This window comes from Benincasa hispida, chromosome 7 (genome assembly GCF_027475165.1).
Source record: "Benincasa hispida cultivar pf3 chromosome 7, pf3_genome.v1.1, whole genome shotgun sequence".
In the NCBI taxonomy this organism is placed as follows: Eukaryota; Viridiplantae; Streptophyta; class Magnoliopsida; order Cucurbitales; family Cucurbitaceae; genus Benincasa; species Benincasa hispida.
The window spans coordinates 20179383-20193832 of NC_143484.1; the positions used below are offsets into that span (position 1 = coordinate 20179383).

The 14450-nt window shown below is 32.7% G+C and overlaps 1 protein-coding gene and 1 pseudogene across 1 annotated transcript; both read left to right on the top strand.

Moving 5' to 3' along the window:
- The first annotated feature begins 34 nt into the window (after positions 1-34).
- Positions 35-8483, top strand: LOC150035011 (uncharacterized; annotated as a pseudogene).
- Positions 8484-11193: 2710 nt separating this feature from the next.
- LOC150035012 (uncharacterized) lies at positions 11194-13237 on the top strand. The gene is made up of 7 exons (XM_090315905.1): positions 11194-11335; positions 11442-11498; positions 11581-11725; positions 12464-12559; positions 12675-12778; positions 12913-12970; positions 13141-13237. Exons 1-7 carry the CDS (start codon positions 11255-11257, stop codon positions 13218-13220), a joined length of 621 nt encoding a protein of 206 aa, XP_090172031.1. The 5' UTR covers positions 11194-11254; the 3' UTR covers positions 13221-13237.
- Positions 13238-14450: the final 1213 nt, after the last annotated feature.

The following is a 14450-nucleotide window of genomic DNA, read 5'->3' on the forward strand; positions in this document are numbered from 1 at the left end:
TCAATGTGTTAGAGAATTAGAAGCTCGTCTTCAAATGTCATCTTTTACTACATTTTCAGGATATGGAAGTTGCTTAAAGCAATTTTTAGCAGATGAGATCGAATCTCAAGATAAACTAAAAGACAAGATGAAGACTGCATATGAAAAGAAACAAAAAGAGAAGATTAAGGTGGAGGAGATTAAGCCTCTAGAGAAACGAAGAGATAAGATAAAGGTGAATGTAAATTGTAATGCAGAAGATTTGAAAATCTTCAAGGTAAGTGACACTAATAAAATCAATTAAGTTCATCAAATGTCTAATTTTTCTGCTTTATATACTTTTGTTGTTATGATTTTGCTGCATTAGGAGAAATCTTCAATGGATATGACTAAGAAAAAAGAAGTTAGTGACTCAACATCGGTTCTTCTAGTATCTTCGAAATCTATTCTTAGATATGCTGAGAAGGTAATGGTTAAAAAGTCTAGTATTTCTTTACAACTTTCAGTTGGAATTTTTGGCATCAGTCCAAAGAGTTGTGTCCTACGAGAGGACATAATTAACTTTTGTAATATGGATGAAGTCAAGACAATAACTTTGGTGTCTTACACAATGTAAGTAATGTTATTACTTTTCTAGACTTCAGTTATGACGTTTCTTTCTAATTTTGGTCGTCTATATTTATGTTATAAATCTTTTGTAGATACTCATCTTTTATTGATTCAAAGGAAAGTTCACAATACACTTTTGTAGATCCATCTCTCATTTCCTCTGGACATAACTCTCAAGAAGTTAAAACTCGAAACCTGTGTAGTAGACTGATGGTCTGAGAAGTAAATCAATTAGTTCTTGCTCCTTTTGATGGAATACACAAGCATGCAACGGAAGAAAAAAGAATCAATAAGTACTTTAATTACATTTAATTTGAGTTAAAAAACATGCTATTTTAGAAAATTAAAGAAGGTTTCAGGATGAACATACATTTGATGATTTCTCCCAAATCCAAGCTACTCTTCACGTGTTTTTAGCTCCAAATTGACAATGAACCACCAAGATATCTTCTCTACTATTCTCAGCCTTGAATTTGAGTGGAGAACTCGAATTTGAGTGAATTTGTGAAGTGAAATTTTGGATATGAGAGGGAGATAAAGATGAACTTCAGAAAACCATTTTCTTCAGCCAAAAATACATTCTTTCTCTTCAATTCAGAGAGCTTTTATCAACCTTAAGTATGCAAGCACTTCATTAATGGAATTGGCCAACAGCTGCTTCAACAATTGAAATGAGAATTTGTGTGATTGTGCATGAGAAGCACCTCATGCTTGAGAAAAATGGAAAAAACCCACTTTCTCAAATTTAAAATTTAATTTCCAAAAAAATCTAATTAATTCTAAATTAATTAAATTTAATTTGATTAATTCCTAATTAAACAATTCAACATTTCAATATTCAATTTCTCAAATTTAATTTTAAAATTGAAATTAATTTGATTTTTAATGGATTAAACATATTTATTTAGTTAATTAATTTAATATCGAATATCAAATCAATCATACATCTAATTTTAAACATGAATCCCATTCATGCAATTAATATCTAAATAAATATTTAAATATTATAAACTCTCCAATTTCGTAATAAATTAAACGTTAATTATATCGAATATAATTAAACAAACCCTAATTTGATTTTGAACTTATTCGAATTCAAACCTTAATTCAATTTGAACAATTCAAATTGATATCATTCCAAATTCACTCAATTTATTAATTCAAGGTGTTCATGTTTTACGAGCTAGTAGAGGGACCTTATGGACTTACAAATCATGAGCTTCAATGATTAAGATTAATTGGCTAAAACTCTTTCGACCAAATTAATCAGTATTCATTAACTATCAAGTCACACCACTATAGTTCTGTAATTGCACTCTTCTCACTATAAATATATTTGTGTCCACATGATTTAAACATAACCAGTAAGTCGACCCTTCACAAGTTGTTCCTAATAACGGTTGGGTCAATATATTGTTTTATCTCCGATATTACGCCTTGTTCTTTAAGTTCCTATTGATCCTCTAATGAACAATTGGTTTATGATCTAATCACTAAACTGGATCTCTCTTAGGCTAGTAAGAGAGTGAGGTCACCCCTTATTCAAGACCTGGATTCAGTACTTAAGATAACAATCTTTCTCCTATCTCTAAATCAGGTAAGTGTGAATTTCAACTTGCACTCTATGTCTTCAGCTATCTACCCAGTCTTACCCCTGAAATGAGAGGCTTATTGAGCCAGTGCTGTTGAGCCAACCCTCACCCATGCAAATCTAAGGATAATCCCGGATAGACAGGAGTTCATAGTTAGCTCAAGTTTAAGATCGAATTACCTAGGTCATTTAAGCGAAATAGTCAGTCTTAAACAGTAAATAACGTTATAAAGTAAGAGTGACTTATTTCTTAGTCCGATCTTATACAAACTCATTGCATAGGACGCCTCCACTCCTCATGTCAATACATGAATGAATTTGGATCACTTCGTTTGTAGTATCTTTACAATAACTTGTAACAGCTACAGAGTAAACCGGATCCAATAGTGTTACTAGAATAAGGTACCCAACCTTAATCATATACTATAGACCGTTTTGGCTATTTACTCGAACTTGATCCATCTCTATATCTCTACATAAAGTTCAAGTATTCATATAATAACCATGGATCTTAGTTTATTTGATTTAGACTTTATGAATGCAATTAATAGATTCAATACCTTTATTGAACAAATGTTGAATAACATATTTATTGATAATAGAATATGTTGTCAAGCCCCCTCCCAAATTACCCTTTTATTCTGGAAGAGGATATGACCGTGGTAGTTACTAGCCCTACTGCCAGCACCCAACACCTAAGCCTTCTGATCTAAATACCAACCTACTAAAAACATTAGTAATATACGCATACAACAAACCTCCCTTAAGGTTCTACAAAGGTTACATAAATACATGCATACAGCTAAGACATTACATTTACAAAAAAAATATTCATAGATGGCCCAAACATTCTCAAAGAAGCCCTAGTCCCTCTCAAAACATGTGTACATAAACAGATCATCAACCTAACTCTTCTTAATAAGCCGAGTCTTTCAGTGGCAAACAGCAGCAGGAATCAACCTTGAGGAAATTGACCGCTACCTGAGAAGGGAAAACACAGAGGTTCCGTGAGCTTAAAGCCCAGTGAGTAACTATAAAATCGTATAACATTATGCATTACATTACTATAAACATGTAAATATATTAATGAGTGTTTCAAGCAATTGTCTCTAAATATAGCTTTAAACCATTCTTAGATATCATCAAACATCATTATTCCCTTGTTGAGAACGAGCCTAAATGCTCTAGCTCCCAACGTTTATTACCGACCAAGAGACCCATATTTCGGCCTCTCATTCAGAACTGCCTACGTGCACGTGGCCATACTAAGTACCATGATACCTTAGGTACTTCTTGTCACACCCCACCCCAGATCACCCTCTTAGCCTAGAGAAGGGCGTGACTGCAGCAGTTATCAACCCTTAGGCTGACACTTACTGCCTAAAAACTCTTGCGGAATAACTCTGATACCAAATACAAATTATATGCAACAGGACGACTGTAGGCCCATAATTTATTAACTTAGAAACTTAATATGTTTAGAGTATTTACAACATTAGATTTACAAATCCCAAAACCCACAAACCCTAGTCCCTATATGAACAATAGTAACATGTGTACAATATTAATAGTACCCACCTAGCAACGGTTACAAGTCTTTTGGTCCTTTAGAGGCAGAGCAGATACTGAGCTGTCTTCAGAGAATTTGACCGCTACCTGGGGGGAAAAAACAAAAACATTTGAAAACGAGGTGAGCTTATGCCTAGTGAATGACCGAGAAAACATAGTAAATTCTCATGCATAATTTCAGAAAATAGTTTTATCTTAATTATAAACTTTTGCAGCATAAATATTTTCCAAGCGTAATGTATATAAAACTGTTTTAAACATAAAACAGTAAAATCATTTCTCAAGTCAAAGTACTATATATCTGGTAAAATAATCCCAACACCAACTACTAGTCTAGAGAGAACCTTTTTGCTCAATCTCTGACTTTATTCACCTGTGGCCACACTAAGTACCTTTACACATTAGGTACTACTGCTCAGATACCTTCTCCTTGTACTTCAGTATCGAGCTACTAGGATACCTTCTCCAACGTACTTCAGTATCCCGTTGGCTTGGTACCTTCTCAAACGTACTTCAGTACCAATAGATACCTTCTCCTTGTACTTCAGTATCTAGTTGGGTGGATGCCTTCTCCTTGTACTTCGGCATCGCATTTTACCAAAACTATTTATAAACAACTTTTCTCTTTAAAGCATGTATAGTATAACACATATACAACATGGCTTTAAAGATGGTAACGCATGCTGGATAAAATCAATACATATACATATGTAAATAGTTTTTCAACAATATGCATGCGTTCAAATCACAATTCAAACTTGCTTCGAACCACTTTATAAAACTAGTAGGCATGAGAATTATTTTTGCAAACATGCTTTCTGTAAAACGTTTGCAATCAAAACAGTTTAAAAACGTTTTAGTTCGAAAACATTTTAGCCACTCACCTCGAACTCTTAGGAACTTTTCACTCTAGTAGCTCCTCGGGTCCCTTTTTCACCCCTAGAATCCAGATTCAACTTACAATTTAGATTACTTATAGTTCCGAACCTTATTTGGAAATACTTCCTTCTATAAACTTATTCTAAAATGTCTTAGGAATCTTACCCTAAATTTTCAGCTCAGAATTCCTCGTGGTTTGGCCGGAATCTCAAAATCTTCAAGACTGGCTCAGACTGATCTAACAGTCTGACCCTTCTGCATTCTTCTTAACCTCCAGCCCAGTTCCTTTGAGTCTTTTCCTTCAGCAGTACTACTCTGAAAACTAGACTTCCAGAGCTTTCAGATGGCTTTGTAATCACTCCAAACACATGGGTATATTGGAAGATCTCCTCGTCCAAAGTTGACACATTCCTCTAAACCCTCACTGCCCTCTACTTTCTCTACGAAATTTATGATTTTTGTGTGATTTGAAAATGAAATCCCAACTCCCTATTTATAGGCGTTCAAATTGCTCGTGGGATTGACAACACCTACTTGGCTGCATGGCCAAATGTTTAATCCTCCATTTATCAACGTAAGCTGACTTCACCTTGATTCAATGTGTTCTTCCCAAACGCATCCAACACAATTTCTTAGGGTTTAAGAATTTCTCTTAATCGGACACCTAAATTTTAATTGACGTTTGCCCTTACGTCTTCAAGCTTTGTTTGTATTCAAATTAGGGTTTTTACATGCATAATCCACCCCAACGAGTCCAAATACATTGCCCAGAAGCTTGCTCGGTCGTTCAATGCATAGGCGAGGCGTGGGCGTGACATTCGAATCGAACAAAGCAAGGCTAACACATAGGTGCTCTCGCTCTTTCTGCTCTTGGTAGTGTCGCTCTCTCTCATTTTCTCGCTGGTCTCGCTCTCTCCAGCAATCTCGCTGGTCAGCTCTCTCCAATCTTGCTCTCTCCAGCTTTAACTTTTCTCTCCACTCTCGCTCTTTTCAGCTTTCTCGCTGGTCTCGTTCTCTCTACTCTCGCTCTCTCTAGCTTTCTCATTAGTCTCGCTCTCTCCCATCTTCTATCCAATCTCACTCTCTCCCATTTCCTCTCCAATCTCGCTGGTCTCGATCTCAATGATCTCGCTCTCAACGATCTCGCTGATCACACTCTCAACGATATCACTCTTAGCTACTGCGAACATTGTTCTCCGTACACGTTTGCTCACCACTTTGTGATACTTTTACACGGATCTTCCAGGATAATTCCAAAATAATATTTTCTATATTTTTCCCTAATTCCTTACTCCGTACTTCACCTAATTTTTCATACTTGGCCGTATTCTTCCCCGAATTTTCCAAACTCAATCTTCATATTATTCCACATTAATTCCACGTACTTAATTTCTATATTTATTCCCACTTAATATTTTTCCCCAACTTTTCCAATATTATTTTCTCCTTTCAAATCTCCATTCCTTCTTTCACCAATCATACTAACTGTTTTCAACAACCTATTTATTATACAAATTTCATTACAATTTTACCAATTAAAGCTCAACTTAAATTATACAAGGAAAATCTACTTAACACTTAGAAATTTCCTTCCCCTTAACTTAGGATTTAACTTTCACTTAGTCAATTCCTTTTATCACTTGCTTAAGTAAGGAAAATAGAAATCTAGGTTTCACACTTCTACTCAGATACCTTCTCAAATCTGTCCTTCAGTATCGAGCTACTAAGATACCTTCTCAAATGTCCTTCGGTATCAAGTTGATAGGTACCTTTTCAAATGTCCTTTGATACCAGGGTATTTTGTATCATTAAGTTAAGTTTTGTTGCCTACCATCTACACAAGAACTCATTCTCTCATAGCCTTCCTCTAGGAAGCATATTTTAACACCAGAACTTAACTGTTGAAATGACTACATGACATACCTTGGCCTGTGCCACACATATACAAGCCGAGGAACATGCATTAAGTTATTCTCCATCTATTTGTTGCTTGAGGAAGTATAAATTCATCACTAATGTTACTGTAACTTACTTGATCTTATATGCATAGGTACTGGAGACACTAATTCACTTAGTCACTCACCACTCGTCAAGCTCTTAATGGTTTATACGCCTCTCCTAGCTCTTTTTGACCTGAAAGGACATCCGGTTAAACTACTTAGAATTCTTAGCAAAATACCTCAATTAATGCATTTATTAAAGGAACTTTCATCAACACAGACAGCTTTACTGGCGAGATCCCTCTGAGCGAGGTCAGCAAGATCCCCCTGAGCGATGCTAGCGAGATCCTTTATAGCGATGCTAGTGAGGTCCTCTAGAGCGATGCTAGCGAGATCCTCTAGAGCGATACCAGCGAGATCAAGCTTTTCCTGGCAAATTTTCATCCTAGCGATACTCACCTTACTAGCGATACTCAGCCCAATTCCTAGCGAGATTTCCTTCTAGAGCGAGATTGGCGAGATTCTCTAGAGCGAGATCAGTGAGATTTCCTCTATAGGCGAGATCCTCATCCCCACATCTCACTATAACTCCCACAGTAAACTGGTTGTTCGTTCAATCCAAGCAGCTGTCTGCTTATGCACCGATTCCCTGTTACAACTTTAAAAATTCATAACTCGAAATCTAGAGCTCTTTCCAAGAAACTTCCTTCTACAAACTTGTTTAGAATTGAGTAACTTTCTTACCTTAAAATTTCAGCCAAGAATTCCTTCTAGTTTGGCCTGGAACTTCCAATTTACACCTCGGGCCCTGATTAACCCAAGATTCTACCTTCTCTATTCTTTCCTCACTTCTTGTTCTTTTCCTTGTGCAATCTTCCTTCGGCAAGACGTAGCTTCTCTCAGTTTTCGAATGACACTGATTTTACTAAATTTGCTCATGTCAATTGCCGAAACCATGCTTTTGAAGTTCTTCCTCCAAAAGTTTCCCGCCACCGCTAGAGTTCAAGGATTAACTGCCATGTCACCCCTCATTTAGTATGTTTTTCCTTCCCTTCCATCATAACTCCTATAGACAAACATGAATTGCTACTTAATAAATATATAATATGACATTCCTTTAGTTAAACACGCTTACCTAGGAAACCTAGAGTTCGGGATTTACATTTAATTTTTACAAACTGCGAGTTTTAGGACATAAAACCCAACACCTTGTAATGTTGGGTGAGTTAAAAGACTTTTTATTTTTATCAATTTTCATTAGCAATAAAAATACTAATTATATTTTATTAACTAGTGGTCATTGGGCACTACTTGCTATAAATGCATACGATGATACTGTGTACTACCTAGACTCAATAAGGACAACATCATGGACAGATATACGATATATATAACTGACACGTAAGTTAACATTTTTCATTTGTAGTATGTTTTAAAGTGTACTTTATTTTAGAATAATTTGCGGTTATTTCTTGACAAATAGGGCAATTACGATGTTTCAATCTCAAAAGCATATTAAAAACAGCCGGAAGCAAACCTTATGGAGAATAGTAAAGGCAAGTATAAATTAACATTGACTACTTATTCATCATATTGAGTAGACATCTAGTGTGTAAGGATTACTTCATTCTTATTTATTGGTTTTTTCTTTGTAGTGTCCTCTACAAGTTGGGAGCACCAAATGTGGATACTATGTTATGAGGTATATGAGGGATATTGTGACCAAAAGAAGCATTGTCATCTCAAATTTGGTATGTTATCGTTACTTCGATATTTCAAATAGCATAGAGAAAAATAGAATTCATTATAATATTTGGCTGTTATATTTATAGATTGATACAAGGAAACCGTACTCACAAATCGAGTTAGATGAGGTGCGGATAGAGTTGGTTGAATTTTTAGTTTGCTACATGTGATCGTGGTTGGTTATTTTGGATGTGTTTGTTCCGACTGATCAATTTTTGGATTTACTTCATATCCATATAGGTGTAAATATCTTTTGGTATTGTTCAGATATGCATCGAGGGGGAGATAGTTTTGGATTGGTACATGCGTGGGTAGATGGATGATTTTGTTGATAGAAGTTTTGGAAATGTATTTTTTGAAACTGTTCATATTTGGTCGACTATTAGAATTATGTTCCTTATATTGTTTTGGAAGTGTCCATATGAGTTGACTGTTAGAATTATATTCCTTAGGTTGTATATTTTGATAATGTTAGAGAAGTTAAGTTTTTATAAAGAGATATTGGTGGTTTTTTGTTGATATATAAGTTTATCGATGCGTGCATATTGTTTATTTGATTGATGAATGTATGTCATATATATACCAAATGTGGTTGCTGGATCAAAATACAGGAGCAATTATAGATAAAAAGGTCAATATTGTAGATTTTTCTAAAAAAATCACAATAAAATTTCTTGACCTTTTTAAATGTCTAGTTCACAAAATTTCTTGACATTTTTTCCTTGTCAAGAATGCTCATATTTTTTACATTTCAAAAATGTCAAGTGTATATATTTCTTAACGTTTTTTTAAATATAAGTTCACAAAATTTCTTGACATTTTTTCCTTGTCAAGAATGCTCATATTCTTGACATTTCAAACATGTCAAGTGTCTGTGTTTCTTGACATTTTTTAAATGTCAAATGTCACTCGTTTTTAAAACTTCAAGAAAATCGACATTCTTGACACTGACTTCCTTGATGTTTCTAAAAACGTCAAGAAAAGTAATTCTTGACATTTAAAAAACGTCAAGAAACACCATTTTTGTAGTAGTGGATCTATACTATTAAAATATAAGTGGTATCTTATTATATTTACATTTAGAGTTTTTGCATTCATACACTTCAAACAAGAACAACTCATGATATTTAGCATAATTAATTGTTGTAGACCATTTTCAATAAACATCTGGACCCATAAACCATACTCAGTTGATATTCTATTCTTTTTCATCCATGACTTATCCATAATTGTACAATATGCGACTTATACAATAATCATAAAGTAAAACTTTAAATTTAATTTTAAAGGTGATGAAAAATAGTGAAACTTAATTAATTATAATATATTTAATTATTTTAAATTTATTAAAATACATTAACACCGAAGACAGAAAATGAGTATCTAGTGAAAATTGAGGTTAAAATTTTAAATCTTGAAATCTATGATCAAATTCAAATAAAACTCAAATGTAAAGGGTAAAATTGCAGCATTTTGAAATCTAGGGACTAAATTTAAACCAAACCGAAAACTTAAGGGTTAAATGTGTAAAATTTTGAAACCTAAGGACCAAATAAAAATTGGACTCCAAATCTAGAGTCCAAAAAGGTATTTTTCTCTTTTTTTCTTTCTTTACTTTTTAAAATTGCTATGTAAATTTTAAAACACATTTCTAATGGTTGCAATCCATTCCATTGCAACAATTACTCGTAGTGTTGTGACGTATGCGTTACAATAAACATATTTGTAACAATATGTAAGTATACAATTGAATATCGGTCACTGCAATTTAAAAAAAAATCATGTAAAACAAAGTATGACTATATATTTAAATATTCTCAAACATTCGTACAATTTTTTTTTTTTTTTATAAAAATAGATAAGATTATCTAAAAAATTCCAAGAAAAAACAATGATCAAACTCTTAAAACAAAAATGGATTTCCATCTTAATTTACAAAAAAAAAAAGGTGGGAAAATGTCACTAACTCCTAAACAGTGTCATAATTGCAGAGTTTTAATTAACCATTCTCATAAATTTGGAGAATGGTAATCCATCAAACTAAGAGTTGATGAAAGTGTTGTTAGATTTAATTTAAGTTTAATATTGTCATTAATATAACTTACGTGCTGCTGCGATTTTATCTTTTAGATTTATTATTTTATTGGATCAATTAAGTAAAAAATAATTTTTTTAATTAAACCCAAAGTGTCTATATAAAGATAAAATCTTTATCTGTCTCATTATGATTTTTTTTTCTCCATCAGAAAAACCTAATCAAATTTTGAAGGACGGCCAAGAGAGAAACTCAATCATTTACTAGATCATTATCATAGATCAGTATATGTTACTCTACCTCATGTTATCGTGAAAAATCATAGTTGAAAGATTTTGATCATTATTATTCTATTTAAAAAATCAATATTTAATTTAATATAAGAGACATTGCTTTCAATCTTCCAAGGAAATTAAATAAGGTTTTCATTTCCAATATCTTATTTCCCTAATTGTCTCTCTGTCCACTCTTTAGTTTCTTTTCACACTCCTTCCCCATCTAAGCAAATTTCTGAGCCCATGAAGTGGCTTTCATCGGAAAAACCATATATATAAATAGATAGATATGAATTTATACCCTAAATTTTTATAAATTTATCAATTTAAACCTTAAGTTTCATAATTGTAATGATTAAAGCCTCTATAATGTTTTATTTGGAACACTTGTAAAAGTTCTAGTTTAAGTTAATACAATTATTAATTTGGAGTTTAAATTGATATAACTCACAAAGTTCAGGATTTAAATTGATACCATTATTATTTTAGAGTTTAAATTATTACGACCCTCAAAGCTCAGAGGTATTCCCTGTTCTTTTCCATTGCCTCGTGATTGTTTAACCTTATAAATAGCCTCAACCCCAATAACAACCCTGTTTCCCTTTCAATCTTCTTTTGTGGGCGTGGCCTCATGGATCAACATCCTCGAGCGTTTTTCATTTTGGACAACGTTCCGCCTGTATTTGACGAGAGTGAAGAATTTGACCATTTGGTCTATATATATCTCCTAATAACTTTGTCTTTTTTCTTTTTTTACTTCAATTATTTTCAATGAACTAACTATATACTTCTTTTTCCCTTCCTATTATAATTCTTAAGATATTCCTCCCAGAAATGAGGACCCAATGGATGTTTTGGCTTCTACGTATGGACATGTGAGTGGATAACCTACTTTTTTTTTTTAATTTTCAAAGTCTAAAAGCTTGATTATATATTTGTGTTTTGATTGTTATGCAGCCAATACAAACAATTTTAGAAAGTGTCCTGAACTTGTCTGGGAAATTAGGTGGCATCTATGTTAACATGAGGGGACAAGGTTATTTACAAATTTACCCTCAAGCTCAATTATCTTGGGGCAGTGATTCATTTCGACATCTATTGCGTAAGTTAATTATTTGACTTTTCAACGGTTTAAAAATATATATTTTTTCTATTTTACAAAGACTTTTCAGTGGAAAGATTTTGACAATTATTATTCTTTTTAAAAAATCAATATCTAATTTGATATAAGAGACATTGCTTTCAATCTCAAATATCTTATTTCCCTAATTGTCTCTCTGTCCACTCTTTAATTTCTCTTCACACTCCTTCCCCATATAAGCAAATTTCTGAGCCCTTATTAATTGGCCATGAAGTAGTAGTTGGTGCCATTATCATTTGGCTTTCATCGAAAAAACCATACATACATATATAGGGAAGTGATTCATTTCGACATCCCGTGGGTTAATTATTTGATTTTTCAACGGCTTAAAAATATATATCTTTTCTATTTACAAAGACCACGTTTGATAACTATTTTGTTTATAACTGTTTTTGGAAATGAAGCCTATGAACACTACTTCTACCTCCAAACTACTTTTTCTTTCGTTATCTACTTTTCACCAATGGTTTTAAAAAACAAAGCCAAATTTTGAGAACTAAAAAAGCGTAGCTTTCAAAAAGTTATTTTTTGTTTTTGTAATTTGACTAAGAATTCATCCATTGTACTCAAGAAAGATGCAAATTATTATAAAAAATGTGAATGATATAAGCTTAACCACATAAATCGGTGTTGAAGTAGATTTTTCCTTGTATTGGTATGTTGTAATTTGTGTTGCAAAATATAAAAATTAAAATGCAGGTGAACTACATGATGAAGGTAGGGTTGAACAAGGGGCACGAGATGCAATCGTTTGGCATTTGTTTGATGATTTTCCTGAAAATACTACAATAATAGGTATATTTATTTATATACATATATATATCATCAACAATTCAATTTTAATTATAATAATATATCTATTTATGTAATTAATTAAAACTTAAAAATTAACTCCTTTTCATCATCTCAGGTTGTTTGCTTGGCACCGCGAGAACAAATATTAATACACAACAAATTCGCATTCATGATTTTATGCAAACTCGAGTTCATGGGAATCAAAATTTAGTGTTTGTGGTATCTACATTTATCGATATAGCTTAAAAAACAAAAAAAAAAGGCTTGTTTTTGTCTAAATTTTCTTGCTATGATTTTTATCTTTCTTATCCCAAACATGGTTGGATTTTAAGTAGATTTATTATTTGGTGCAGCTCGGTAACTTTCTCAACTATAGTGATATTGAGGAGAAGATTGATAGCTACATACACGGTAATAAGTTATTTCATGAAATTCAAAATTGTTATTTTCATGAATTAAAAACGTGGGAATCGGGGAATCAAACCTTTACTATGGAGTTGAGTTATGGTTTTGTTTTGCTATTTTGTTATTTTTTTTATTGATTTATTGATTTATTTATTATGATAATTATTTGTTTGTAGTTACGAACCTTGAAGTACCTCCAAGCACATACGTCTCAATCATTTGCAATATCTGTCGGGAGAAGTGGAACATTTTCTAAATGTTTTATTATTATTATTATTATTATTTTTTTTTTGGTATGAATATGAATATGTAGTGCTTGCTCAACTTAATGTTTATGTTTGTTTCTCTTGTTACGTACTCTTTTGTTTCAACATAAACATCTAGTGTTCTGCATTTCTCCATTTATGCATCCTTTCAAATTCATGAATTATGATGTCTTAATTTTACTTTTCTTTTTTTATTGGATTAATGCATGTATCTTCTATATCGACATTCAATCAAGATTGATTTAAGTAAGTTAACTATATTTTTTATCCAAGTCAAACTAAAATAATAGTATAACTTGTACGTAAAACATGCAAAAAAACATTCACTCAATGCATGTGTGAATCAAGACATTAGTTAAACACTCTCGCTCTCGCTTGAAATTCCCTAGTTTGATGTGATTGATCGTCAGTGTACGAATGATTTGTCAATTTTCACGACTAAAGCCTCGAATCAATAATACCTAAACACAATACAACGTTGATCTCTTTAAACTCTAAATTCCATTTCAACGGTGATTACTCCTCTGGTTTTCGACGGTGTTTTGTTGAACGGAGATTCTTCGAACAAGGATTTCCAAGAAAAAGCTTTTTCAGAATGGTATTTCATTATTTTGAGTCTATTTCATTATTTTTGTAGTATTATTTCTGGAAATGTAGCATTACGAAATTTTGTATTGGGAGAGAGAGCGAGATTAAGAGAGAGTGAGATTAAGAGAGAGAGCAAGATTAAGAGAGATAGCAAGATTAAGAGAGAGCGAGAGTACACTTCAATTGCTTGTACAACTTAATGACAAATATTCTCTTGCTTTGTAGGATGATTGAAAAGTATCTACTTATTCAATATGGAGGTGATTGGGATGAGAATGAAAGTTCGTATATTGGGGGAGAGTTGACAGGAATCATTGTGCCTGTTACATTGAAGTATGAAGAACTTAAATCTCACATTTACAGAGTTACAAATGTCAGTTCTTCAGAGTTTGATCTTAAAATGAGAGTTAAATATAAGTTTGAATATGAAACCCCTCCACAATACATAAGGAATGATGATGATGTTCGCTTCCTTCTTTTTCGAGAAGAGATTTTTGGGAACTTTGGCACGTGATATATGAGTAAAGTGAATTTGGATCTTTTTGGAATGGGTTAAGATACTGGAAAATTGATTTTAAATTCCTAATTATGGGTTATGAATAGATTGGTATCTCCGTGCTAAGCTTGGAACC

Bases quoted from the DNA above. Each gene is read 5' to 3' on its own strand.
- LOC150035012 (XM_090315905.1), top strand. From the start codon at position 11,255: ATGGATCAACATCCTCGAGCGTTTTTCATTTTGGACAACGTTCCGCCT. The intron at 11,499-11,580 runs GTGAGTGGATAA...ATTGTTATGCAG, and splicing joins TGGCTTCTACGTATGGACAT to CCAATACAAACAATTTTAGA. The intron at 12,560-12,674 runs GTATATTTATTT...TCATCATCTCAG, and splicing joins TGAAAATACTACAATAATAG to GTTGTTTGCTTGGCACCGCG.